General features: G+C 37.4%; 1 protein-coding gene across 1 annotated transcript; it reads right to left on the minus strand.

Annotated features, from left to right (window-relative positions):
• Window positions 1-18,822: 18,822 nt before the first annotated feature.
• Window positions 18,823-27,297, minus strand: LOC145983495 (uncharacterized). The gene is made up of 3 exons (XM_083116584.1): window positions 27,274-27,297; window positions 23,478-23,675; window positions 18,823-19,208 (listed from the first exon to the last, which is right to left on the minus strand). The coding sequence occupies exons 1-3, from the start codon at window positions 27,295-27,297 to the stop codon at window positions 19,122-19,124; spliced, it is 309 nt and encodes a 102-aa protein (XP_082972710.1). The 3' UTR covers window positions 18,823-19,121.
• Between the last annotated feature and the right edge of the window lie 383 nt (window positions 27,298-27,680).

Raw genomic sequence — 27,680 nt, forward strand, 5'->3', positions numbered from 1 at the left:
ATACTACAAATTGGCCATTGTTTTACCTTACGTAATGAATCCTGTAACAACGCTGGATTTTCATGTGGATTATTTTACTTCTATGAGTTTGCAATGCTTTCTGCATGCACGTGGTTTTGTTTACAGAAGGTCTCAGGGTTGGTGATTTCAACTTTTTTTTAATGACCACAATTTGTAAGTAAACAAAACAAAATAAATATTCAGATACACAGACTCGAGCCTTAATACTATAAGAAAATTCTTCAAAGTGAAACTTTACCGAAAATGCTTGGTGACAGTAGTATGCATATTTCACTTCAAACTCACCCCTTTTTAGTAACTGATCGAAATAACTTTTGAAAGTACAGTAATGCTTTCTTTTCTTGTGACTCCGAACTGGCCATGAGAACATGAAGACTGAATCCTACTGCTCAAAGTGAGGAAGCAAAGAATCCCCCCGCAGCTGTCCCACTATCACAATGTTAATCCACCACCTCTGTTTTAAGAATTTTTCAACTGAAAATTTTTATACAAAATTGAAATAAATTACATTGTTTCCTAGGGTGTTAACAATATTTCTTTATTTTTTTGCTCATGAAAACATTAATGTAATGCAAATAGGAGACAAAATGCACTTGGTGGGCAAATCAGGCAACATATTTGAATGTGTGTTTTCAAAACACTCATGCCAGTGACAGTGCAATTGTTTGGCAATAATAGTATTTTAGTAATTATTATAATTAATAAACAACTACACCTTACAATCAAAATAGCATTAATGAAAAATTATTGTTTTTTTTGTGAGTTTTACAAAAGCCGCGTTAGTTCAGTTGTTGGGACATCTTTACCAATCAAAAGACCTGGGTTCGACCCCTCGTGGGGGAGAATCAGCATTTTTTTCACATGTTTAACCTGCTCTGGCATCCACCCAACATCACTTAAAGTGGGTACCTGAAGGAAACTGGCCAGGTGCATGCTGCTGATGACATCACCCCCACCTTTGGCCAGGATCAAGAATGTGTGGGGCACTAACTCCACACCCCCTATGTGCCTTCATAGCATGGTGCAAAGCACAGGGGGGAGCTTTTTAGTGAGTTTCAATGGATGGTAAAATATGTGACACTCTTGCAATAATTGTTTTATCATTTTTTATTAATGATATTTTCTTTAGCTAGAGCATCTGACTTCCATGCAGGAGAGACAGGTTCGATTCCCAGGGTGGATGATGTAGTGTCGGAATTTTTCCAGCCTTATCCCCGCATAAAGCTGCTCTGGGACTCATCCAGCCTCGAATCAATGGGTACCTGGAGCCCCCCCCCCCACATCCACTAAATGTGCCTTCATGGCATGGTGCTATATGCACAGGGAACTTTACCTTTTCACATTACCATTATAATTAATAAATAACTACACATGTACCGGGTGGTCCATTTATAATGATAGTACGGAATATTGCATGCAGAATACATCCAATCGAAAAATTGTACAGAATAAAAGTTTGATACTATTGAGGGGGTAAGTCAATGCCACAAAAATTTTGTCGCCGCCACCCACCCCTTAAGGGGTGGGGGGTAAATGTGAAATTTCAAATGGAACACACCCATTCGTTTTACATATTTGGATTCCGTATTGAAAAAGAAGTATTTTTTGTTCGAAAAATTTTGTAAAAAAAATTGCAAACTTCGAACATTTATAAACATCTGGTAGTTTCAGTTTCATTTTGTTCCCTTTGCCCGACCCTGTGGCCGAGTGGTTAGCACATCGCGCTGCGACGCCAAGGGTCCCGGGTTCGAATCCCGGTCGGGCTTGGTTGTTTGTGAATGTCCATTCATCAATTTCATCATTTCATCACTCATCCCCATCTTCGCAAATTAGCCAAGAGGCACAAAACGCGAAGTAAAATAAACTAAATCAAATCAAATCAAAAAAATTTTGTTCCCTTTATGTAATAACAGTTTTGGTTTCCGTTGAGAACATTGCAAAAACGGATTTTATTAAAAAAATGTGTGCAAAGAATTCGGCAAAAGAAAATTGTTTGCAATTTATGTTTTTGTGTAACAATAAATAATATTAATTTGGTCCAACTCTTTGGTTTCAAGGGACAATTTTATAGAAACAACAAAATTAAGTATGTTACTACAAATTAATTATCATTTGAGGTACACAAATAAATGTTTAAAGGCGCAAATGTTCAAAATGATGACCGTTCTCTTCAATGCATTTCAAAACACTGTGTCTGAAGCTCCACACTGTTTGTCCCAAAATGTCAGGAGTGATAGAGGCACAAGCATCAATAATTCGTTGCCGCATGTTTTCTGGCGTTGTTGGAACAATTGTTTGAAGACAGGGTTTTGTAGAGACACCCAAGGTCATCCTGTTCTGCCGCGGAAAGATATGCAGACAGCATTCCAGTGTGCTTGCAATACATCATTTGTGCGTAAGCTTTTGTGCAAGTTGCATTGAGGTTGTGGCTGTGGGCAGTCAAGGTGAACCAGAAAACTGAAAAACCTGCCAATTGTGAAGTAAGTGATGATGTGTATGACACGTCGTTCTCCCTTGTACAAATTTGAATATTTATGTTGAAAAAACAACTTAAATATTACCTTACGCAAGCTTGCACGCTTCCCAAGGACAATGTATTTTCCATTGACAAGGGACTGTAAGTATCGTAGACTAGTGGGAATCAATGTCTGTAAGTATCGTAGACTAGTGGGAATCAATGTAGAAGTAAATTCGAACCTTAGTAAAATTAATTCAGGGAATTTATTTATAATGCTAAGAGAACCAAACCTGGCCTGCCTAACCTAACTACGAAAGCATACATTGAACCAAATCATAAGTAAGCACTAGTTTTGGAAACGAAATGAGTGTAACTAACCTACATGTGCAATATATGCAAAATATTTTACAAACATTTACACATGTGTTACTGTAAAAACAATCCTTTCTCACTGGTGCCACGGGAGGAAGATTTTGTGTTTCAAATCGCATTTTAATCTATGTGCTTTAATCCAACCCTACAGAATTATGGATGTTACTCCTATTATTAATAATAATATAATAATATATTATGTTCATGGAATCATCTAATGATACCTGTAGTTAATATTATTGCTGTAATAGCTCTTGTTGCTGGTCATGGGCTTTGATATACTAGATGGTATGGGTGATTTTGATTTATTGACATATTTCCTGTCCTGATATCTTCTTCAGAAATATGTTGTGTCATAACATTTTTCTTGAAAGCACTCCCGGTAGTAGATTCCATGATCCATTCAATGAGAAAAATTGCGTTGTTAACCAGTTGTAGGTTAGGCAGTAAGCTTCAGGGACTCTTTCTAAAAGATAATGTGGTAAAACTTTGCTTCATATGTTAGGAAGTTTAGTGCAATATCTATAATATTTTTTTTATTTGCATTGCCACACACTGTATGGTGCCATAAGAATTAGTTACGATGAGAAATAATGTGAAAATTGAGTAAAAATAAATCAATTGAATGGTGACAAGCTCATAAGATTTTCCGCACTAGTTGAAGGAGCTATCATAGAATGGACCCTTATACATTTGACACTACTTTATTCAACATATACAGATAGTGATCTAATGCATATTCATTTTCAGTATCTTTTCTTTGTGTTGACACGCTTTGACCTTAGCTCACAAACAACTCTTGCATCATGGAATTTATCTTTTTTGAGTGACATAAAATGCAGAATGCTTTGTCTTGCATAGTTATATGTTTCTAAAATAATTTTTCGTCTTTTATTTTTCTCGTAGAGCTGAGATATAGTTGGAGAAAATATGGCGAAAGGACTTGAGGCACAAAACATACAAAAGTTACAGAGTTTGTGGAGACAATTTTTCAGAGAAAATGTTTATGAATTCTAATAGAAATAAGTTAGTGCATGATGCATACCCAGAGTAGAACCAAGCAAGTATATTGCATTTCTTATGGAATAACATTGTCATCAGTTATGTGGCTCATGCATAAGAAATTGTATTTTCCCTTTTATGCATTAAAAAAATATATGATTTAGAGAAAAATTTTGCTTAAAATACATAACACCTAGCAACACAACACATTGCTTGAGGATGTTAGAAACAAATGTATTTAATGTTTCACTAAATATTCCAAGCAGGGTGGATAAAAAATATATGATTTTCAGCTAAACAGTCCTGTAAAATATTTGAACAGTTTGATTAAAGGAAATAAAATGCACACATTTTTCTGTTTGAGACTGTTCCTATGTGAACCTACTATGGAAATGTTTGTTGAGTGTGTTAATGATGCTTTAATAATTTCAGTAACTTTTATTCCAGTGAAAGTCTGTAGGACCTCCAAGAGATTATCATACCTTATGCAAAATATATTAATTACTAGTGATTCAATAAATATATATACCTGAATAACAATGTGTTTATTTTCCCTTACATTTGTTATTAGCAATAGAATATAATGTTTTACATTTCCACAATGTGAGTACTAAATCATTAAGAGTAATGTACTTACTCTGAAACTGTTCTCTTCTTCTGGAGTATTTCAACATGTAAATTCATTCTTGGTGAAGTATAACATGTCACCATAGTGAGTGTCCGACCAAGAAACCTATCAGTATGACTATCAATGGTTTGTCTAATGGAATTTCATTAACAACATTATGATAATATTCAATACAGTGGAAATTAATTGATGTAGGGTTTTAAGGATTTCTTATAGTCTCTTACTCTATATTCCATATGTTTAATGCTAACAATATAATTTATATGTGTAATTGGAAGTAAGATGCTTGAAATAAATTTTGGGACTTGTAGGCATAATGACCATATTGGGCCATTCAATGTATGTGAGGAAGAATCCCCTTATCTAATATCCTTACTTGAGTTTGAACTGTTCTTTTAGGTCTACTTTATGCACAGAAAGGCTAATTGGGTTGAGCCTACAGTTTAAAGTGGGATCCGAAACACTATGGGTCTCCACCAGGTATCGAACCCATACCTGAGTTAAAAAATGGGTGTGAAGAGCCCCTTGAGAAAGGTTGAAAGTGAAATGTTATAAAGACTTACAAAGGATATACACAAAACTACGAACTTCCTCAGATACAGTATAAGAGCCCCACTCTTCTCAAAAAGGTAATGACATTTATTAAAGTGCTGTCATTATCTCCCAACCTGGTCAATAATTGGTAAAATCAAAAGTTTGAGGAAAGTATAATCTACACATTAGGTAGGAATAAGCCAATCACTTAACATTTAGACCTGACACATTGGATGGTCTAGCCCTTGCAGCAAATCATCATGAGTGAGACACCTATGTTCGATACGAAGCCAAGTTAAATTTACTTCTTGATGGAAGTGATGGTATGAGAAATGCACCAATGATCGACCTGATAGTGTGAAGCTTGAAAGAATGATTATTTTTTAATTCTTTATGTTTACTTTCTTTTAGACTGACTAGAAACATGTGTGACATTATTTAGAAGCTGATAATGAGTAGCAGGGATTTTGTCAATATGGCATCCACTATGGGTGAAACGTTGCTGTTCATTCTTTCATTTCCAAGTGACATATGTCACATGTCACTTTGGTGTGAAATCTCTCTAAATTGCAAAAAATACTGTTGGTTTCTTTGCCATCAGCTGAAAATTTGCACATTTCTTTGTTTTTTAATTAACTTTAAATTATGTGGAATATTTATTCTGAATGCATGGATTGTATCATCTTCAGTACTGTATTAAGTATATGAATATATAAAATACATATCTGTGCAGGATAAGATCTTTCAGTGGTGTATTTATAATTCCATTGTGTGTGTGTTTAGGAGTGGGGGGCTGGGAGTGTGCTTATCTAGCTTGATCGTACATACTCATTGACTGCTTTGTTTTGTATTCTAAGACATTCATATTTCGAGTCCAGTTTTTTGTGTAACTATGAAATATGTAATGCCATATGATGAAATTGTAGTCAATATGTAGAGTGGTTCCAGTAAGTAACTTCGAACAAAACTCGCTTGCATGACATATTCCTACTCCCATTCTAGATTAAAAATTAGGGATGTTTGACAAATACTAAAATGAATAAGCATGCAGTGATTAGTTAATAATATATCTTACAAACATCCACACGTTTTTAGAAATGGGTTGATATTACTCTCATGCAAACCAGAAAAGTGAAATTTCATACAACTTCGATTGATTGATTGATTTGGTGTTTTATGTCAACTTTATTCACAGTAAGGCCAATTGGGACTGGACCTACAGTTTAAAGTGGGATCCGAACCACTATGCGTCTCCATATAGGTACAACTTCGATATGAGGTGGTTGCTATATAGGCATTCTAGGTTAACTTGTGTAAGGTGTGACCTGTTCTTACTCTATTTTCCCATAACTATTCATTATCACCATCATAGTAGTTTTTACAGAGAAATAGACTGATAGAATTAAAACAATTACAATTTTATTCCAGAAATTATTCTGTTTGATAACTTCCCCAATGAGCTGTGTCACTCATAGCTATTATTTTATTCTATTCTCTCATGGTAGATGGCACTGAACTAGTTTCTATGTTGTATTTTCCAAAATATTATTTCATCTACAGAACACTGAATGTAAGTTGTGATAGAAATTAACTGTAGTGTAAAATATTTACTTTCATCTACAGCATAACATAACCCATGGATCTACAGAATAGTGTCTCAACCTATAGGGTGCGACCCACTCCTGGGTCCTGAGGGGACATTTGGTGGGTCGGGAAGTTGGGCTCGAAACTTTGTTAACTGGGTCTTAAAAACCTATTACCTTAAATTACTTAGATATATTGTTTTAACAATTTAAATTCAGGCCGTGTTGCTGTAAAAGAGCAAATATATGATTATAGACTAGGTGCACACCCCTACAAAGTAATTCCGCTGGTTCCCATCTTATGGTCCCATGAAGTGTAATATCCTTCAAGGTGGGTCCCCGACTGAAAAAGGTTGAGATCCACTGCTCTACAGCCCTGGAAGGGCCTTGGCCTATCAACTGACTGCCAGTCTGCCTCCCACAACCCTACCTAGAGGTGTGGAGATTTCAACCAGTAATGGGGTGACGTGGGGTCAGCACATCGAACCCTCAGCTGTTATAGGAGATTTCCCAGACTGGGTTACGCTACTCACTTGTAGGTCCCCAATTTTCTTAGGATGGTGGTTAAGTTTGGAAAACAAGTACTGACTATATGTATATATCTTTTATTCCAGTATTTCATACCTACAAGCCGTCAGCCGATTTGTAATGGTTTCGTTAGATGAATAGCGCTAATGTTCCATCAGTAGTTTTTAATATACGTTTTATGATTTATTCTTATTTCCTGAGACAAAACCTTCGAATCCCTGGCATTTTCAGCATCAAACCTCCCCCCTCTCAGGGTACTCCACTGATATCAATTGCAGAGAAAGTGGATGCATTTGTCTTTCGTTTTATGAGGCCATAGACAGATGAATGGAATTTTCTACGTTGGTAAATCAGAAGTGTCTACATCTTGCGATTGAATATGGTAGGCCTACACAAGAGAGAAAATTACAGTGACGGCACCAGAAACAGTTGCTGATATTAAGTGTGCTGTATCCTGCAGATTGTCACCCACGTTAAACTGTGCAGCAATTGTTATGAAGAGAAAGAGACAATTTGGGAAATGTTGCAACATGGCTCGAGCGCCCTTTAGAACACTTTTGGTAGCGCAATGATACGCTCACCCCACCCTTCCATTCCTGCTTTTATTTTCTGCTAATAATTCGGGACATATCTCGTAAGGTCGAATTAATTATTTTATTTAAGTGCATATAAATGTTCTACAAGGATAAATACCATTGTTCAGTTAATGCAGGGGTCCTGGGTTCGAATCCCTGTTAGAGCTTTCTTTGTGTCATCAATTTTTCATAGCATCGTCGCGATTAGCCTAAAATTGAAAAAAATACAACGCTAAATAAACAACGACGAGGGAGGGGTAAAACGCATTGATCTACGAACAAAGTAATCGCCGTAGATAAAATCGCGATTTGCCCAAAATGTCAGAAAAGTAACGCATAATAGGGAGAATACGAAATAAAAATACTTATTACCACAGATAATACACGGACCATTTTTCATGCACAACGGAATGATTTACGTGTTGGAATTTCAGGAACTTGAAATTATTTTCCTATGTTGTGCTTCTGGGCTACTAATTATGTATATCTCGTAACTTAGATGTAGAAATATTTCATACATAATATGCATTAACTGAACAATGGTATTTATCCTTGTAGAACATTTTTATGCACTTAAATAAAATAATTAATTCGACCTTACGAGATATGTCCCGAATTATTAGCAGAAAATAAAAGCAGGAATGGAAGGGTGGGGTGAGCGGATCATTGCGCTGAGACGCATTCAACTGTCACTGCCAAGAGTAAGATATGATTGGCGGAGAGGTTGCTATGACAACGCTTTACGTTTCGAAACAGCCGTAGGGTGGCTCCACATGCCTGGTTTGGTATACGCACAGATTACAAAGGAGAGATAGGAAGTAAGCGATCTTATTAATCTGTGGTTCGGGCATGAAGATTGAAATAGTAGGAATTGTGAATTGTCATGTGCTGTTATTTATTTTGAATTACCTATGGATTTGAACGGATAAGGCTTTGAATTTTCAAATATGTTCAACACCATGCTTCCGTTATGTTATTGAAAACGTGACTGTGTTTTATTAAATCTACAAAGGATCTGAGATGTGATTACCCGTACCATATTTGTGTTGGAGTGAAATAATGTAAATGTGTCTCCTGTATCTTGGCAGGGTACCAATGATTTAGTAGTATCACGTTTGTCGAATTGAGAAGTAGGTTTGTAAAATGGTGCGTTTGTCAATACAAGCAAAAGTTGATATCATTCTGCTTTATGTTGAAGCTACAAGAACTTTGTACAGCAATCGATTCGAGGACCTAGATACTCCAGGCATTGCAACCTTCTACCGCATAGTGAAACAATTCACGGAAACTGGCAGTATTCGTCCAAAATCTAAGACCAGGAGGAAAACTGTTACAAATGAAGAGGCTGCAATTAATGTTTTAAGTGCTGTTGCTTACAATCCCCACATCAGCAAAAGGCAAATATCCCTAGGTTCCAGAATTTCTAAAACCAGTACTCTGCAAATTCTGAGAAGTTTCAAGTTCCATCCGTACCGTATGTCTTTACACCAGGAACTTCATGGTGAAGACTCAAAATCATTTAAATTTGTGCAATTGGGTGCTGCAACAGATGCAAAGGAATGAACAATTAATTTAATCGGTGTTATTCTCTGACGAATCGTCATTCACCAACCATGGTCATATCAACAGACACAATATGCATTATTGGTCTGTTGAAAATCTGCATTGGATTTGAGAAGTTGAACACCAAGGACCTTGGAGTGTAAATGTTTGGTGTGGAATAATTGGAAGCCGATTGAGTGGACCATATTTCATTGAAGGCACATTAAATGGACAAAAGTACAAAGAGTTTTTGGTAAATATTCTGCCAGGACTGTTAGAAGAATTGCCACTGCACCAACGCTGCAACATGTGGTATCAACATGATGGTTGTCCATCTCACTACTCCATTCAGGCTCGGGCCATGTTGGACACAAAGTTTCCTGGTCAATGGATAGGACATGGAGGACCTGTTTCTTGGCCAGCTCGTTCACCCGATCTCACGTCACCTGATTTCTGCCTTTGGGGACTACTTACCACGAAGTTCCAACAACACCAGAAAACATGCGGCAACGAATTATTGATGCTTGTGGCTCTATCACTCCTGACATTTTGGGACGAACAGTGTGGAGCTTTCTTTTGCCGAATTCTTTGCACACATTTTTTGAATAAAATTCGTTTTTGCAATTTTCTCAACGGAAACCAAAACTGTTATTACATAAAGGGAACAAAATGAAACTGAAACTACCATATGTTTATAAATGTTTGAAGTTTGCAATTTTTTTACAAAATTTTTCGAACAAAAATACTTCTTTTTCAACACGGAATCCAAATATGTAAAATGAATGGGGGTGTTCCATTTGAAATTTCACATTTACCCCCTACCCCCTCCCCTAAGGGGTGGGTGGCGGTGACAACATTTTTGCGGCATTGACTTACCCTTCAATAGTATCAAACTTTTATTCTGTTCAATTTTTCGATTGGATGCATTCTGCATTCGATATTCCATACTATCATTATAAATGGACCACCTGGTATAATCAACAAAGAAAGCATTGATTCAATAACAGAATGGCTTCTTGAATTTTAGAGTGTGGGCCTGCGACAATGAATTTAAACTTCTTATTTCTCCCTCCATCCTCCTCTGTGGCTGTGGGGTCGAAGGTGCTGTGCTTTTGGACTCGGGACTGCAGGACAGAATGGGTTTTCGCCTTTGTATAGGACCAATGGCAACACACCATCGTGATGCAATTGGGGAGCTAAGAGTGAGTAGCGTAATCCTGTTTGGGAAATCTCTTATATGGCTGAGGGTTTAACATGCTGGCCCCGTGTCACCCCCGGTTGAAGATCTCCACACTTCTAAGTGGGATTGTAGGAGGGAGACTGGCAGTCAGGAGATGGTCCAAGGCCTTTACAGAGCAATAGAGCCACGGGTTACGTTACACTATCTCTCTCTCCTCCAACTTAAACAAAGAGTCACTTTTCACAATTCTTCAAAATAACATTGTTTGATGGTTTGGTTTGCAATAAAAAAATTCGTCACTAGGAAAATAAATGCCTACAGAAAATTACAAGATGATAATTTGAAATATAATAATACATAATGATGTGTGATTGGTTAAAATTATATACACAATGGTTGAAATTGTGCACATAATTGAACATGTGTTGATTAGTTTACCTGGGTGGAGGCTTATAAGATTTTCATTAAAAAAAAGGGCCGATATTTTTTAAAAAACAAGAAAATGATAAAAGAAGAAATTTATTGCGATTGATAAACAAGTACATACCTTGGCTATTTTTCAACGTAGTCACCATTAACCTCCAGACATTTCTGAGAGCGTGGCACAAGCTTTTGTATACCCTCTGCATAAAAAACTGCTGCCTGAGAGTGCAGCCAGTCCAGAACTGATGTCTTGAACACGTCACTGTCATTGAAACGCTTCGATGCAAGCCACTTTTTCAGGTGAAGAAAAAGAAAGAAATCGCTGGGGGCAAGATCGGGGCTGTAAGGGGGATGATTGAATAGTTCCCATTGAAATCTTTGAATTGTCTCAACAGTACGAGCAGCTGTGTGTGGGTGGGCGTTGTCATGGATCAGAGAGATTCCAGAGTGTAGCATTCCTCTCCGCTGATTTTGGATGGTATGTCGCAGATTATTCAGTGTTTCACAATACACATCTGAATAATTTTTCATCCTGGTTCCAAGAATTCCACAAAAATCACACCCTTTTGGTCCCAAAACACGGTTGCCATGGTTTTGTGAACTGATTGTGTTTGTTTGAATTTCTTTGCTTTATCATTGACTGCTGCTTCGACTCCCCAGTGGCATACGATATCCACGTTTCATCCCCCGTCACTATGTGTGAAAAGAGGTCACCCCATCTTCCCCCCCAGTGGGCCAAATAATCACATGCAGCTGTCCTCCTTTGCTCTTTGTGAGCATCTGTCAGCATTTGTGGTACCCACCTCGCACACAGTTTGTGATACCTTAGGTTGTGAGTCACAATTCGATGCACTGTTTTCGCAGACACTTCTGGAAACACTTTGGCGAGTTCAGATATTGTGAACAGGCAATCGGAACACACTTCCTCATTAACTCGTTCCACCAGATTGTCCATCTGAACACTAGGCCTTCCGCTACACTCATCGTCATGGACATTTGAACACCCTTCCCAAAACTCTCTCCACCATTGCCTGACCTACCCTTCACTCATCACTGTCGGTCCATAAATGGCACACAATTCCCGATGGATGTCAGCTGCATTCTGTCCTTTGGCTTTCAGAAATCGTATGACAGATCACACTTCACATTTGGTGGGATTTTGTATTACGGCAGCCATTTCACCTTACTGCTACTCGCACGTGCGCAACCCCACTCTGACGATTCTATCTCTGTTGCAAGCACAGAATACTAGGACATGCTCCTGCGCATGTTACCAACCCCACGTAAAAAATTATTGGACCTTTTTTTTTTTTTAATACTGAATTGATAGATGGAGGAAATGATTGAATAGTTGATGTATTCTCAACCTGGGTACAATCAAATTGCATGCCTGATGAATTAAATGGAAATAATATCAAGATACCAATTACTTAATTCATTGTTAATTTGAGATCTACAAGATCTTGATTACAAATAATTCTGCGAGAACAAGGATGGACTGTTATGACATATTCCTTGTGTTTTATGTTCCAAATATTTTTTTAAAGTCTGCCATATTGAGGACCTTTTGTACATTGTTCAGGAATTATTGTTTGGGGGATGTTTCGTTAAAAAAGAAAAAAGCATTGAAACAAAAATTAGAATATTTTGTGATTATCATGATATAAACTGACAGCAGAAGAGATGAAAGTGGATCAGAGTAGTTTATACCAGGGGGTTCTCAAACTTTCTTTGTTTCACCGGCAACTTTAGTGTTTCAAGATTTCCTTGGCACCCAAGTCAGAATGTAGGCCTATAACACTTGCAACGGTCAGTGTGGTTAGCTTGCTTGTCTTAAGTAAAAAAAAGAAACATATTTCAAATTCAGAAACATTTTATATGTAAAAAGTACTAAATAAGCACATATCTGGAACTATCATATCATTGATTGAATATATTGGAACTGGCCTCCCCGATGCCATAGTGGTAATCAAGGGGTTTTGGGTTTGATACGTGGTGGAGGCTGTTGGGTGGTTTTACGTATACCAGTGCTTTAAGTAACCCTGATTGGCTGTCCTCTCTAAGACTAAGGGTTTCTAACAGCCAACCGATTCCCAAAACACCAAAACACTTATGCTCCTAGTACCTAGCATGCACATACGACCTGTAGGGCTCACTCAATGATGCCTCATGGAGATATATTTATGTGCAATTTATTTACACCTCCCCTTTAATGTAAATTTATCATTCCATTAAAGATCAAGTAAAAAATGCTCCAGGTTGCCTTTTGCTCCATTACAGAAGAATACACTTTTCCAGACATCGTTCTACCTGCGCATGGTTTACCATAGCGCTAACCCACCCCCGCAGTTTATGATGCAGAGGTTCTTACATATGGCGCTCACTCTCTATCCATTGGTCTCTGTCAATCCATCTGGTTCAATGCAACTGTCTCGAACGAGTGTGAACCTGCAACAAAACTGGACCCCTTTTGTTACCTTTTGATTGATTGATTTGCTTTATTTTACTTCACTTTTCTGCCACTTTTGGCTAATTTGTGAAGATGGGGACGAGTGATGACATGATGAAATTGATGAATGGACTCGCACAAATATCCATGCCCAGGCTGGAATTCGAAGCCTTGACCCCTGGTGTCGTGGCACAATTTGCTAACCACTCCATCACAGGGCCCGGCTTTTGTTACCTTTTAAACAAGAAAGCCGTTGAGGGAAGACTAACCATTGAATTCCCTGCCTTCCAAGCAAAAAGCAACCTTGGCAAGAGCATTTACAAACTTATTAACTTTTACACATATATTTTCCATTTTACACCTGTGTGCATTAAAAATCACATTTTAATGGAACTTTGTTTACTAAAACTGCAGACAAAAATTCAGATTTCCTAAGATGGGTTTATTTTATTTCGCATTTGTACTACTTTTGTCTAATCGTGAAGATAAGGATGAGTGAACACTCACAAAGAACACAGATGCCCAGGCTGAGATTCGAACCCACAATCCCTGGCATCGTAGCATGCTGTGCGGAGGTCGGCCAGAGTTTCTAGGAAATAAATGCGACTATTAAAATTTCGACGCCTGTCACCTTTACCATTTTGTTTTGATATTTTCAAATAGAATAGATGTTTAAATCTGGCGTGGGACAGCCAAATTGTTTAACTTTTAATTTAATATCGTATAGTACCTTGGAAAACTGTGTATGTAATAATGCTCTATCTGACTCATCTTTACTAACTACCCTTCCTTTCACACACGAACACTTTCACTTCACTAAAAAGAAAAACACTGAACAATTAGACACACCGAGTCGATCACGGTATTCTCGCCTTGCTTTGTTTATAATTTGCAACCCCAGACGGTACATCAACGATCGGTGTTACTAACAACTGAAATATGATTATCTGCTAAATGAACTGTAGATCTACAATTTTTAGAATTCAATGCAAGAAATTGAATTATATCTCCAAGTGAAATTCTTATACTGATAGATTTTCCGTGTGATTTTTTACAAATATTAAAGTAAAAAATCCCCTGGTGATGCGAATTCCCTTTGATATTTAGACAATTCTTTTGTACAGTAAATGTCTTCAATGTTGTCAACGTCAGTTGCAACACATGAGTGTGTGTGCATGAGAGAAAGGAATATATCTTTTCTTAAGGAAGAAATCGATAACAAAAGAGTCTGGATGACTCTTTACACACATCTATCTAAATGGTTATATAAATTTGGGGAAGATATTACATTCTTTCTTGCCAAGTATGCAGGAAAGTATCTTTCTCGCGAATTACTTCTCCAACGAGTATTACAAATCGGTCAGCATTAGTCACTTCTCTGTGAAGTTTGCAACTATGTCAACACAATGTGAAAGCTCTCGCATCGTGCCAGGTGAAAAGGGGCACGGCTGGTTGTCTTATGGCTGCCACTGAGCTACCACCCCAACTCCTTGCTCGTTAACTGCGGAGACTTTTTCATTCCTCTGCGCTCAGGCCAGACTATGCTGGCCCAGAGCAAGTGAGAGAACAGCTGGGGACGCGGCACAGAAATTGAGGCGGCCGTAAGCTCGAACGCTTACGAGATTTGAATCTCCTCGTTCGTAAATGTATTAATTTAACTATATTTTGGCAAAGCAAGTGCTTTTTCTTTTTCTGAGGGTAGAGCCATGGCACGGCAGCTCTCCCCTTAGAGCCGCCGCTGGGATCATGTATCTTTATGGACATGTTATATCCAAATTTCTGATTCAGAGGCATGTTCTCTATCAGATCTTTGTAGTTTTCTGCCCTCACATTTCCGAGGAAGGTTTGGTCAAAGCTTGCCTCTCATCACCTTGTAGTACACTGCCAAACTTATCGTTGTTGAAGGGGTTTAGGTTTCGGATCTGAGAACTAACCTCTTCAATTTTGTGTCATACAAGTACTTGAAAGCTGTCCTGGTGGGGTCAATGGCTTTGACAAACTTCATCAGACAGTTTTAGGGTAGGGGCAGTAGCAGGATTCCGTGCATTTCTACACCCTCCAGAGATGTTCTTGCAGACCAGTCTTATTATGGAAGGTCCTTACCCGGCTGCCCCACTAACATGGATAACAGAGTATTTAGTATATATCAGCTGCAGATTCATGAACACAGGCATTATCAGTCACCACAGATATGCCAGCAGTACTTGGTGTTTGTTCTATTTTTTTTCTAGCATTTGTCCAGGTACCCAAGATATCAGATTATGTTGGACAGTGCAAATTATACCAGCAAAGTTTCATCACATGATTCATCAGATCATCCAGATAATGTACAGCAGATGTTAAATCACAGCAGTAGTTTGTTAGAAGTCACCAGAAAAAGGTAGTGACATTTAGTTTGAATTATCTAACCAAGACATATTTACATGTCTTGATTGTTTTAACTCTTTCGCTGCAGGACTTTGGCACACAGATATTACTTTCACTGCGTAGTTTTTGGGGAAAATATTGGGAATTGCATAGATTTGTAAAAAAAAAAATATTTTAAAGTATTGATATGAATTCTTTTTTTATTTGAAAGAGGACCATAGTACCCCTTGGTGTTAATTTTCATTGTTATTGAAGTTGATAGTGTTGTGCTCAAGCAGGGGAGGGGTTGGTAGGGCTCATAACCCTTCCTTTTGGTCCATCATGCCCAAAGAAAGATAATATTAAGAGCAGGAAAGATAGTGAAATGAGGGCTAACTACTATAAAAAACTTATAAATATCCTCACCCCCTTTCAAAAATCTTGGGCACGCCACTGAGAAGATAAATGATCCTTGTTGCCATTGTTGTTTGCATACACACAGTGGTACACGTATTTCATTTGTTCAGAACCAAAGCTAGTTACTTCCTTCGAAAATAGTTCAAATTACAGACTAGATGGGAGCATGTTCTGGTGATACTTCAATGGACACCAGCAGTGATGAGAATATTCGAAATCGACTGCAGTCACTTTCTGCAAGTTACACATACTGAAGCAAATCGACTGAAGTTGCTTGCTGCAGCAAAAGAGTTAATGAACACAAAAATATTTATCTGACAAATAATATCATGGAGTAAATTCAGAGCACCAGTTATCAATTGTTATAATTAGTTTAAAATGTACAGATACAGTGGAACCTCAACTGTATGTTTTTCAGGGAATCCAGCTGAAAAAGCCTAAAATGAGAAACAATGTAAAACAGGAAAATTTTATAATATTTTGCTATGTTGGGACCATTAAGATTAAATGTATAATTTAGGAAAATGTAAAATCTGTAACAAAAAAATTGGGGCTCCACTGTATTTGTTGAAAAAGGTTTATTTCCCTGCATAAAATTAACAAAAAGCTTGTACTAACTATTATTTTAAGAAAAATCCAGTACACATACAGAATTTAAAGATTTAATGTTCCAACATTAACAAAATTGGCACAGTACGTTAAAAATTTTAGGTTAGCACACTGTCTGAATGTTTATAATGGCATCACCACTTTCTAATCAACTTTTGACTACTACACAAACTCTTAATCCCTCACTCCATGTGAAGAAGATTCCATGAGCAGCAAAATAGCACACAAACTCTTAATCCCTCACTCCATGTGAAGAAGATTCCATGAGCAGCAAAATAGCACACAAACTCTTAATCCCTCACTCCATGTGAAGAAGATTCCATGAGCAGCAAAATAGCACACAAAGTCTTAATCCCTCACTCCATGTGAAGAAGATTCCATGAGCAGCAAAATAGCACACAAACTCTTAATCCCTCACTCCATGTGAAGAAGATTCCATGAGCAGCAAAATAGCACACAAAGTCTTAATCCCTCACTCCATGTGAAGAAGATTCCATGAGCAGCAAAATAGCACACAAAGTCTTAATCCCTCACTCCATGTGAAGAAGATTCCATGAGCAGCAAAATAGCACACAAAGTCTTAATCCCTCACTCCATGTGAAGAAGATTCCATGAGCAGCAAAATAGCACACAAACTCTTAATCCCTCACTCCATGTGAAGAAGATTCCATGAGCAGCAAAATAGCACACAAACTCTTAATCCCTCACTCCATGTGAAGAAGATTCCATGAGCAGCAAAATAGCACACAAAGTCTTAATCCCTCACTCCATGTGAAGAAGATTCCATGAGCAGCAAAATAGCACACAAAGTCTTAATCCCTCACTCCATGTGAAGAAGATTCCATGAGCAGCAAAATAGCACACAAAGTCTTAATCCCTCACTCCATGTGAAGAAGATTCCATGAGCAGCAAAATAGCACACAAACTCTTAATCCCTCACTCCATGTGAAGAAGATTCCATGAGCAGCAAAATAGCACACAAAGTCTTAATCCCTCACTCCATGTGAAGAAGATTCCATGAGCAGCAAAATAGCACACAAAGTCTTAATCCCTCACTCCATGTGAAGAAGATTCCATGAGCAGCAAAATAGCACACAAAGTCTTAATCCCTCACTCCATGTGAAGAAGATTCCATGAGCAGCAAAATAGCACACAAAGTCTTAATCCCTCACTCCATGTGAAGAAGATTCCATGAGCAGCAAAATAGCACACAAACTCTTAATCCCTCACTCCATGTGAAGAAGATTCCATGAGCAGCAAAATAGCACACAAACTCTTAATCCCTCACTCCATGTGAAGAAGATTCCATGAGCAGCAAAATAGCACACAAAGTCTTAATCCCTCACTCCATGTGAAGAAGATTCCATGAGCAGCAAAATAGCACACAAACTCTTAATCCCTCACTCCATGTGAAGAAGATTCCATGAGCAGCAAAATAGCACACAAAGTCTTAATCCCTCACTCCATGTGAAGAAGATTCCATGAGCAGCAAAATAGCACACAAAGTCTTAATCCCTCACTCCATGTGAAGAAGATTCCATGAGCAGCAAAATAGCACACAAAGTCTTAATCCCTCACTCCATGTGAAGAAGATTCCATGAGCAGCAAAATAGCACACAAAGTCTTAATCCCTCACTCCATGTGAAGAAGATTCCATGAGCAGCAAAATAGCACACAAAGTCTTAATCCCTCACTCCATGTGAAGAAGATTCCATGAGCAGCAAAATAGCACACAAACTCTTAATCCCTCACTCCATGTGAAGAAGATTCCATGAGCAGCAAAATAGCACACAAAGTCTTAATCCCTCACTCCATGTGAAGAAGATTCCATGAGCAGCAAAATAGCACACAAACTCTTAATCCCTCACTCCATGTGAAGAAGATTCCATGAGCAGCAAAATAGCACACAAAGTCTTAATCCCTCACTCCATGTGAAGAAGATTCCATGAGCAGCAAAATAGCACACAAAGTCTTAATCCCTCACTCCATGTGAAGAAGATTCCATGAGCAGCAAAATAGCACACAAACTCTTAATCCCTCACTCCATGTGAAGAAGATTCCATGAGCAGCAAAATAGCACACAAAGTCTTAATCCCTCACTCCATGTGAAGAAGATTCCATGAGCAGCAAAATAGCACACAAAGTCTTAATCCCTCACTCCATGTGAAGAAGATTCCATGAGCAGCAAAATAGCACGCAGACACACACACACACACACACACACTCACTCACACACTCACACACACACTCTCACTCACACTCACTCACACTCACTCACACACACACACACACACACACTCACACTCACTCACACTCACACACACACACACACTCACACTCACACACACTCACTCACACACACACACACACACACTCACACACACACACTCTCACTCAGTCACACACTCTCACACTCACTCACTCTCACACTCTCACACTCACTCACTCACTCACTCACTCATCCACTTGATTGTTCTGTAAAATCACAGGTGGAAGAACTTCAAGCCCTGTGAAGCGAAGATAACGAGGGATGAGCTCGGGCTAGGAAAAAGAGAATATATAAATATATTATACAATTTTATACAATTTAACCTTTTCAGGATGAGTGGTAGCTATGTGATACCATCTCCATGTAGCAGTGATTAACATGGTATTTCCTCAAAATGTCAATTTTTCAATTTCAGTTCTATAATTGTTGTCATAGGCGTAACTTGGCAGTGGGCAAGGGGGGGGGGGTGCTTGCCCCCCAAAATTTTCGGGTTTATTAAAATTTACAAGTTAGGGCACCTGAGGAGCAAAGTAATAAATGGTAATATTTGTAATTTCGTAAATGTCACAGTTACCTAGCAAATAATCCTGGACACTGTTTTTATGGGATAGAAAACTTTTCGAGTCTACCCCCAAATTTAAGCCCCAGGTTTGATTCTACCCCCTCAAAATTGGGCCCTGTTTAATTCTGCCCCCTGAAAAATAGGCAGTTTCATTCTGCCCCCTCAATGTTAGGTCCCAAGTTACGCCCATGATTGTTGTTCATTTGTAAACTTATGAAGGTACGACATGCTTGAATCACAAAGCAATAAATATATTTATTCTTACTATTATTAACAAATGCAGTTTGAGAATGTTGATTTTCCAGGATAGAATTTATAAATTAGCTATTACTAGGGACATGAAGTTTTCGTTTTAATGATAACACTGAAAAGTTTAGGTTAAGGAGACAAGTTTTTGGTGCTTCAGAATCTCGAAATAGTGCAAATTTTGCAGAATCATTTTCCACTATAATGCAAAACACTCTGCGAAATATGCAATATAAACTGGGAATAGCATTTCCTCTGTTGAAAATGAACTGCCTAAAGTGCTATTATATCTGTCATTTCTAGTTTAGCTGGTGCAAGTTTGATTCATTTATTTCAGTTTGGCTCAGTGTTTAACCTCGTCCTGAAAAGGAATTCACTCGGGGGATCTTTCCAGGAGGGAAGTTTTGTAGGAACGGGAAAATTTTCAGGGAGAAGCATCTGTTGTGTTTCAGGGGAGGTGTTAACGGTCTTGTATGTGTGCGTACACAAAAGGGCATTTTGAGGTCCCAGAGGGATTTTATGGCATAGCTATGGGAATGTGATGTGTATGACTGTTTTCAAGGATTTCAGTGATGTCATTCAATAAACATTTCATATTTAGTGGCTGATGAGTTGAAATAGTTTCCTCAAATGGAAGAAATTTAGCCATTTCCCACAAAGGTAAGTCATATTTTCTTCTTTTTGTCACTAAAACTAAAATGTCTCAGTTTTCAAGAACAGTAAAAATGCATGTAATAATAACACCGATTTTAAATTAATAACAACAAATTTTGCCCTAAACTGTAAAAAATAACACCGAACTGCAGTAAAAAATAACATCGGAATTTAGGGAGAAATAAATAAAATGAAAACTTCACGTCTCTAGCTATTACTCTTCAACCACTGTTATTGATTATATATTTCACTGTTATATGTTACAAAAACAAAAAGAACTTATTCACAACATACTGCAATTACTGTGTAAAATTATGCATATTTTCCTACTTTTCCAAACCAACAATCTTTCCTCTCAGTCCCCTCAAAATATCACCGCACCTAGATTTAGGATTACATTAATTTGCCTAAAAATTGTGCTGATTTAATTATATGACAGTTAGTGAATCATATGTTGGTAACTGTGGAGCAGGAAAATCTATTAATAGGAATTTTCACAATGCTTTAATTTGATATCATCAACACAATCATTATCAAATTTGGAAACTTCATCATAAATCAGTGGTTATCTGATTAAAATTTCAACACTTTGTCTCTGAAGTTTGGAGACAATATTTCTCTTAAACAAACTCACACTGAAATTGCATATTCCTACGTGAAGTATCAATATTTCAGTCTAACCACAAAACAAAAAAACAATTAGCAAAGATCACAATCACTTCTTACATCAACACAGATCTCTGCACAGACATGCAACTAGAACACATTTGAGCATTTGAATGGCCTGTCAGTGGAGATGTGATAATGGGTAAATGAGTTGCAGTTTTAGTGAAAAGCAAGCAAAAAGTAGGGTGGAATTTGTGAAAGATTGGAAAAGACAAATACTTCTGGAACAACTATACAACATACAAAAAATTACAGAAAAGTTCTAAAAATAGCAAACAAAACAGCAGTATGACAAAGAGATAAGCAACGCAGCAAATAAAACAAAAACAATGTGGAATATAATAAAGAAAGAACTCTGCACTAAAGAACCACCAAAACATGCCTAAAGCTAAGAAACTACCCTCACTTCACAGAAATTGTTAGAAACTTATACCCACAAAACCTCACCCCCCAAAACAAATCATCATCACTGACAATCAACTGGAACCCAAAGACATTTTTTACGGAAGCAACAGATGACTCAGAAATTATACAAAGTATCGGGAAACTAAAAAATCAAGTGGGGTCAGATGATGTGCACGGGCTTGCCAAGCAACATGTCTGCCTCTCTCTATTCACTGCTGAGGGAAGGTCTGCATCAGAATATCACGAGCACCAGCTACAAAGTGGGCTGAGGCCCCATCATGCTGAAACCACATGCGTTGATGAACGAGAAGTGGGACATGTTCCAATAACTCAGGAAGGATGTCTCTCAGAAACACAGTGTACACTGGTTCAGTTAATCATGGCGGTAAAAGATACGGACCTATTAAATGTTCGCCGACAATGCCCACCCACATGTTTACAGCAAATTTGCCTTGAAGGCCCTTCACGATTGTGGCAAGGGGATTTTCATCGGCCCATACATGTGGATGGTAAGGGTGCAGCTGCTGCTCCCTCAGAACTTTTCAAACAGTACTATGGGCCACACCAATTCCACGTGCCACAGCCTGTGGCCTGTGTACTAATGGATGGTTGTTCTTCCACCTGATCCAGCACTGCTTATTCAAGGTCAGGTGTCCTTGCAGTTCTTAGTCCTCCTTGCTCGTGGAATTGTGGTCGCACTTTCCCCATTTCCCGTAATCATTGGAAAAGTCTGGGAAAAGCCTACCACAACCTGTAAGTGTTACCATCTGGCCACAGAATTACAAATGACAGCTACCCAAAATCAGAAAGTGATATCATTATCTTGGACTGAAAAATTTACAATTATATCCTAAGAGGGTTAACATATGGACCTAGAAAATTAAATTCAACCCAGAATTACATACTTCACACACAGAATTTCAGTAGGCAATACTATTATGGGGGAAAATGTGCCTCACTATAAAAATATTTATTTCCTTAATTTTTGAGCCAAAATAAAGGAACCATATACTTCATGTTTCCCCAACATAAAATTTATTCTTGTTACATCTTACAGATCTCTCTCAACCTAAAGACCAGTTTTCACATATAAACTTTTGGTTCACATAAACAGGCTTGAGACAATACCACCTTCGACCATGGTGATTTACACAGGGTGCGAAATAATTGAAAACTGGTGGGGGGAGAAAGTTCTTCATCTACAAACCCCCCTCCCCCACAAACATATGTGTAAATTATGCAATACATATTTGCAATGTTATTAAAAGTAAAAATAAATTACTCAATTAAAAATATATTATTATTATTATTATTATTATTACTACTACTACTACTACTACTACTACTATTATTATTATTATTAATTATACATAAAGAAAATTAATTTGTTACTTTTATACATATCAGATATTGCAAAGCAGCTAATTAATTCCTTTACTAACTTGTTAAAGATGTTAATAAATTATGAAATAGTTCAAGGGGTTTTATTATGTGTGAGTTTTGTTTAGTTTGTGCTTTATGATAAATCAATTAGATTTCTTGCATTCTTGTTTTACTTTTATTGTGCGTATTGATATAGATTTGTTATTGATCTCTTGAGAGAGAGCACTCAATACTCACCTACACTAATTAGTGTATGTTTTTGATATTATTCTTAGTAAAGTATATTTGAAATTAAAAGTATATTATAAAAGTTTGTTATAACAAAAACTCTCCCCCCCCTGGAAATTTTTGGTGCGGGGATTTTTGAAGCCAAGATTGTTGGTGGGGGAAATCCCCCCTGTCCTCCCAGGATTTCGCACCCTGCTTTTACAAATTCCCCCCGATTCCAATGCTTGAAAATTGCAACAATGCAAAGTAGTTCAGAATATTTATAAATAATATATTTGGTGTCAGTATCAGCTCGGCCCTACATTTAAATATTCAAGCCATTGCTAATGTAAGAGACTTTCACAGCAGATGTAATACTAAAGTTTAAATACATACATAAACTAGTTTTATTACTTACAGCGAAGACTATGCTAACCGCGCCTTCCATGGAATTCATCATTTCGTGGATTAAACGATTATGGTTTTGAATGCAGCTATTATACAACCTGCATAGCCTGACAGCAACTGTAAGACCACGAAGGCCATGATAATAGATATTAGCCGACGACGGTTGTCCTTCTCCATCCAGCCTCACACTTGCAAAGATGGCACAATCCTAAAATAAGAATAACATCTTTGTACCAAGTAAGCAAGATTAGCATCTACTCATGGTATTCAAATGGTGACTTTCATCGAACTATATCAGGATTTCTCAATTTTCATACCTAAATTTTATGTTACACATCTACCCTACCTTTACTTTTTATAATATTTAAAGTAAAAAATTCTGTATAAGTCTTATCTTTAAAATTGCATCAATTTTCGTATCCTAGTCACCAATTAATAATGACACTTCCAATCAAAACATGTATCTACAAACATAATCTGAGTGACAGTATGTTCCAAAACTCACACAGTACATTACAACACTTGTTGGTCTAAAAATGGGCAAGCCCGGTGTTAGCAAAAATTCCTATAGATCTTGCGCCACAAGTTGAGCTCTGGGGAGAAAGTATTCAAGTTGACCACGGAGGTAGTGACAACCCTCATGAGTTCTCCACCCTTCAAAAGCAGTGTTTGTAACTGCACTAATTTCTTGCTATTCCCAATAAATGTTACCAGAATGCCTGATAACCAAAAGCATTTCTTAGCAAAGCTATACATAAACTACGTTGTTTTAATTGACAAAAAAGTATATCGATCTTCTAACCTACTACAGCCATGTTTGCTTTGTACGCAATGCTGTGAGCTCCTCTTCCCCAATTTCCTTCTCTCTCTCCTTTTCGTAATGGAAGTTATTGGGTTAAAACGTCTGTCCATGGCATAAGAGGCATCGCACATGATTGGCTCACATCCTATCTTAGCAATCGTATGCAAATAGTCGAGATTATCCACAGAAAGGATGACTGTGTGCAATCTAGCTTTGTCTCAAAACCCTGCACAATATCAAGTGGAGTTCCACAAGGTTCTATTATTGGACCATTACTCTTCTTAATATATATTAATGATTTGCCAATAAATTTAAATTCAGCAAAAATGACTCTTTATGCAGATGATACAAGTGTAGCCATCACCGGTGGTAAGGAACAAACCCTTAACTCTAATATCAAACATGTAACAATCAAACTCAGCAAATGGTTTTCTGACAATAATTTAGTATTAAACAGCAGCAAAACTGTGGCTGTCAATTTCCATCACACAAGGAACAAAATGATAAATGAACCAAATGTTACATTAGGTAATATGACAGTAAATCACGTTAAAACAGTCAAATTCCTGGGAGTATGGATTCACGAAAGCTTAAAATGGGACCCACACATAGATCACCTTTCTGCAAAACTAGGTAAAATTATATTTGCCATTAATACACTGAAAACAATATCAAACTTAGAAACATTGAAAATACTATATTACACCATGTTTCAATCTTTATTAACATACAGTATAATCTTCTGGGGAAATTCCACTAATAGTAATAAAATTTTTGTGCTGCAAGAGAAAATTGTCAGAATAATAGCAGGAGCTAAGAGAAATACACCCTGCAGAAGACTGTTTAAAAATTTAGGCATATTACCCTCACCATGCTTGTATATACTTCATCTGCTGATGTATGTAAAAACTGACTTAGATTCCTTCAAATGTAACAACTCCTCACATAAATATTATACAAGGAATGGCAGCAACCTCACAATACCATCACACAACACCACATTATTTGAGAAAGGACCGAAATACATGGCTGTTAACGGTTTCAATAACCTCCCAAGTGACATAAAAATAATACAATCAGCTACGTCATATAAAAAGCATGTAAAAAAATACCTATTAGATAATTGTTTTTATTCTGTTAAAGAGTACCTGACAATAAATTGCAAATTGTCACATCCTAAATGAACTCCTAGGACATGTATATGTATGTATTGATTTTATCTATTATATGTATGTAAATTAATGTAAACCTTGCAACTAACAGCAAGAAGAAGGAGAATCAATTATAATGTAATCAATGTTTTTTTTTTTAAATGTTATGTATAATATCTTCATACTTGTACCTATTTGAAAATAATTATTAACTGTAATGTGCTGACATGTTCCATACCATGTGTGGAAAACAACCACTGTACAATGGTCAAAGGAATGAAATAAATCATATCATATCATATTTCTGACATCATCAATACGTATACGCATTATGGTATTCTCGATTTATATATTTTATCACTAAGGGAACTTGCGGAAGGCCACTAGAAACTGAGCTATGTCAGTGGTTGCCATTAGAAGCCTCCTACCTTTTCCACTTCGTGGTAGAGACCCTATAATGTTCTTGTGACATTGCCACGTTTTGGCACCGTGTGATGTTCATTTATGTATGTTTCGTCTAAATAGTACATGGCTCTTCCAGTGTTTCAGCAGTCATCAATATGCAAGAAATCGGCATGCACTACAATAATATCTGGGATTTCCATCAAAACCTTCCTATTAGATTCAGTTCTTAATAAGAAAATAAAGATCACGTAAACATTTCCATAACATGACCCCAAATTGAAAATTGATTTTTTTTCTCGCAACTTCTTTAATATGTAGGTACAGTATTATCCAACATGAGAATCTCTCACAAGCGTTCTAATAGTCCTTTTGCTGGCCTTCGTGGCAGAGTGGTTAGCACAGTGCACTTCGACGTCAGAGGTCCCAGTTTCGAATCCTGACCTGGCCATGGATGTTCTTTGTGATTGTCCTTTCATCAGTTCCGTCATATCATCAGTCATCATCATCTTTGCAATTAGCCAAAAGTAGCAAAGCAAAGTAAAATACATATAATCAATCAATGTGCTTTTCTGTCACTATTGGCTAATTGTGAAGATGAGGATGATGCTGATGAAGATGATGATATTGATGAATGAAGACTCACAAAAAAACTACCATCTACAGGTCAGAATTCAAGCCTGGGGCTTCTGGCGACATAGTGCGCTGTGCTAACCACTCTGCCATGGAGATCGGCGAGTATAATTGGAAACAAGGCTTGGGCTCATCCTACATATCTTGCCTGGCTTCACAATGCGGAACTCCCTTTCGCCGAATTATGCAAATCTACATCTAAACTAAACTGAGTGTCCAGATAATTGGATAATTGTTTGCATCTGTAGGTGGCAACATTGGAATTTTGCTTCACCGACCTGCCTTTTTCTTGAGAAAACCCATATGGCCCCCTCTGATTTCCACTTTCTCCAGAGCTCAAGTTGTCCCGCGATGCCTATTTTTTGTACCAGCTTGACATTTAAGGGTTAACAAAGAGATTACCAAATGAACACTGCAGATATGTTTATATGGTGTTAAATGCAACTGTAATCAACACCAGCCCAATTGGTAAAACCCTGTAAGAAAGAATAGATGAACACCTAAAAGGAATTAAAACACAAACTCCAGAATCAGCACTCTCCCAACACATTCGGGCATCTGAGCACATCATCAACATCAAGATTTTGCATGAATATAACAGAAAACCCTTGAATGAATTTAATTTGAAATATATTTTTTAGTATCTATCAAGAACCTTTTGTGAATGGTAATACTAAGTCAATTAAATTTATATGTAAATAAATACAGCCCATTTTGAAAAAGTAACACAATTATTAATTTTTGTGTAGAAAGGAAATTACCTGAAAATGTAAAATATCTAAGTATACTATATGTATGATTATAGTGAAATAACTTACTAGTTGCAACTCGTGCTGGTCCATATCGAGGCCTATGCGTTCCCATACCTAAAGAGAAAGGGTTTATATAATACTGACACACAAATTTATAACACTTAAGATATAAAGGTCAGTCAGTGGAAAACAGACCATCTTGTGTATATCTCGATGTGTAAATGCCACAGCTCCACAAAATCCTGTCACTGGAAGGGAATTCCATAAATGGCAGTCATGTTGCAGGCTTGTGTGAAGTAGTGCAAGTGTGCGCCTCATCCAATATGTTATTAACATCATTCAACAGGACCGACGGTGTACCGTACAGACAATGTACAGACCCAAGGAGCAAGTTTCAGCACAGTGTTTAATGTCATGAAAAACCACCTCCAGTATTGAAAGGTGTGTGAATGGTGGGTTACCCACAATCTGAC

Source organism: Lepisma saccharinum, unplaced genomic scaffold, assembly GCF_977018435.1.
Source record: "Lepisma saccharinum unplaced genomic scaffold, izLepSacc3.1 HAP1_SCAFFOLD_1087, whole genome shotgun sequence".
Lineage (NCBI taxonomy): Eukaryota > Metazoa > Arthropoda > Insecta > Zygentoma > Lepismatidae > Lepisma > Lepisma saccharinum.

Bases quoted from the DNA above. Each gene is read 5' to 3' on its own strand.
- LOC145983495 (XM_083116584.1), bottom strand. From the start codon at position 27,297: ATGGACCAGCACGAGTTGCAACTA. The intron at 23,676-27,273 runs GTAAGTTATTTC...TTCTTATTTTAG, and splicing joins ACCAGCACGAGTTGCAACTA to GATTGTGCCATCTTTGCAAG. The intron at 19,209-23,477 runs GTAAGTAATAAA...TCTTTTTCCTAG, and splicing joins CGGTTAGCATAGTCTTCGCT to CCCGAGCTCATCCCTCGTTA.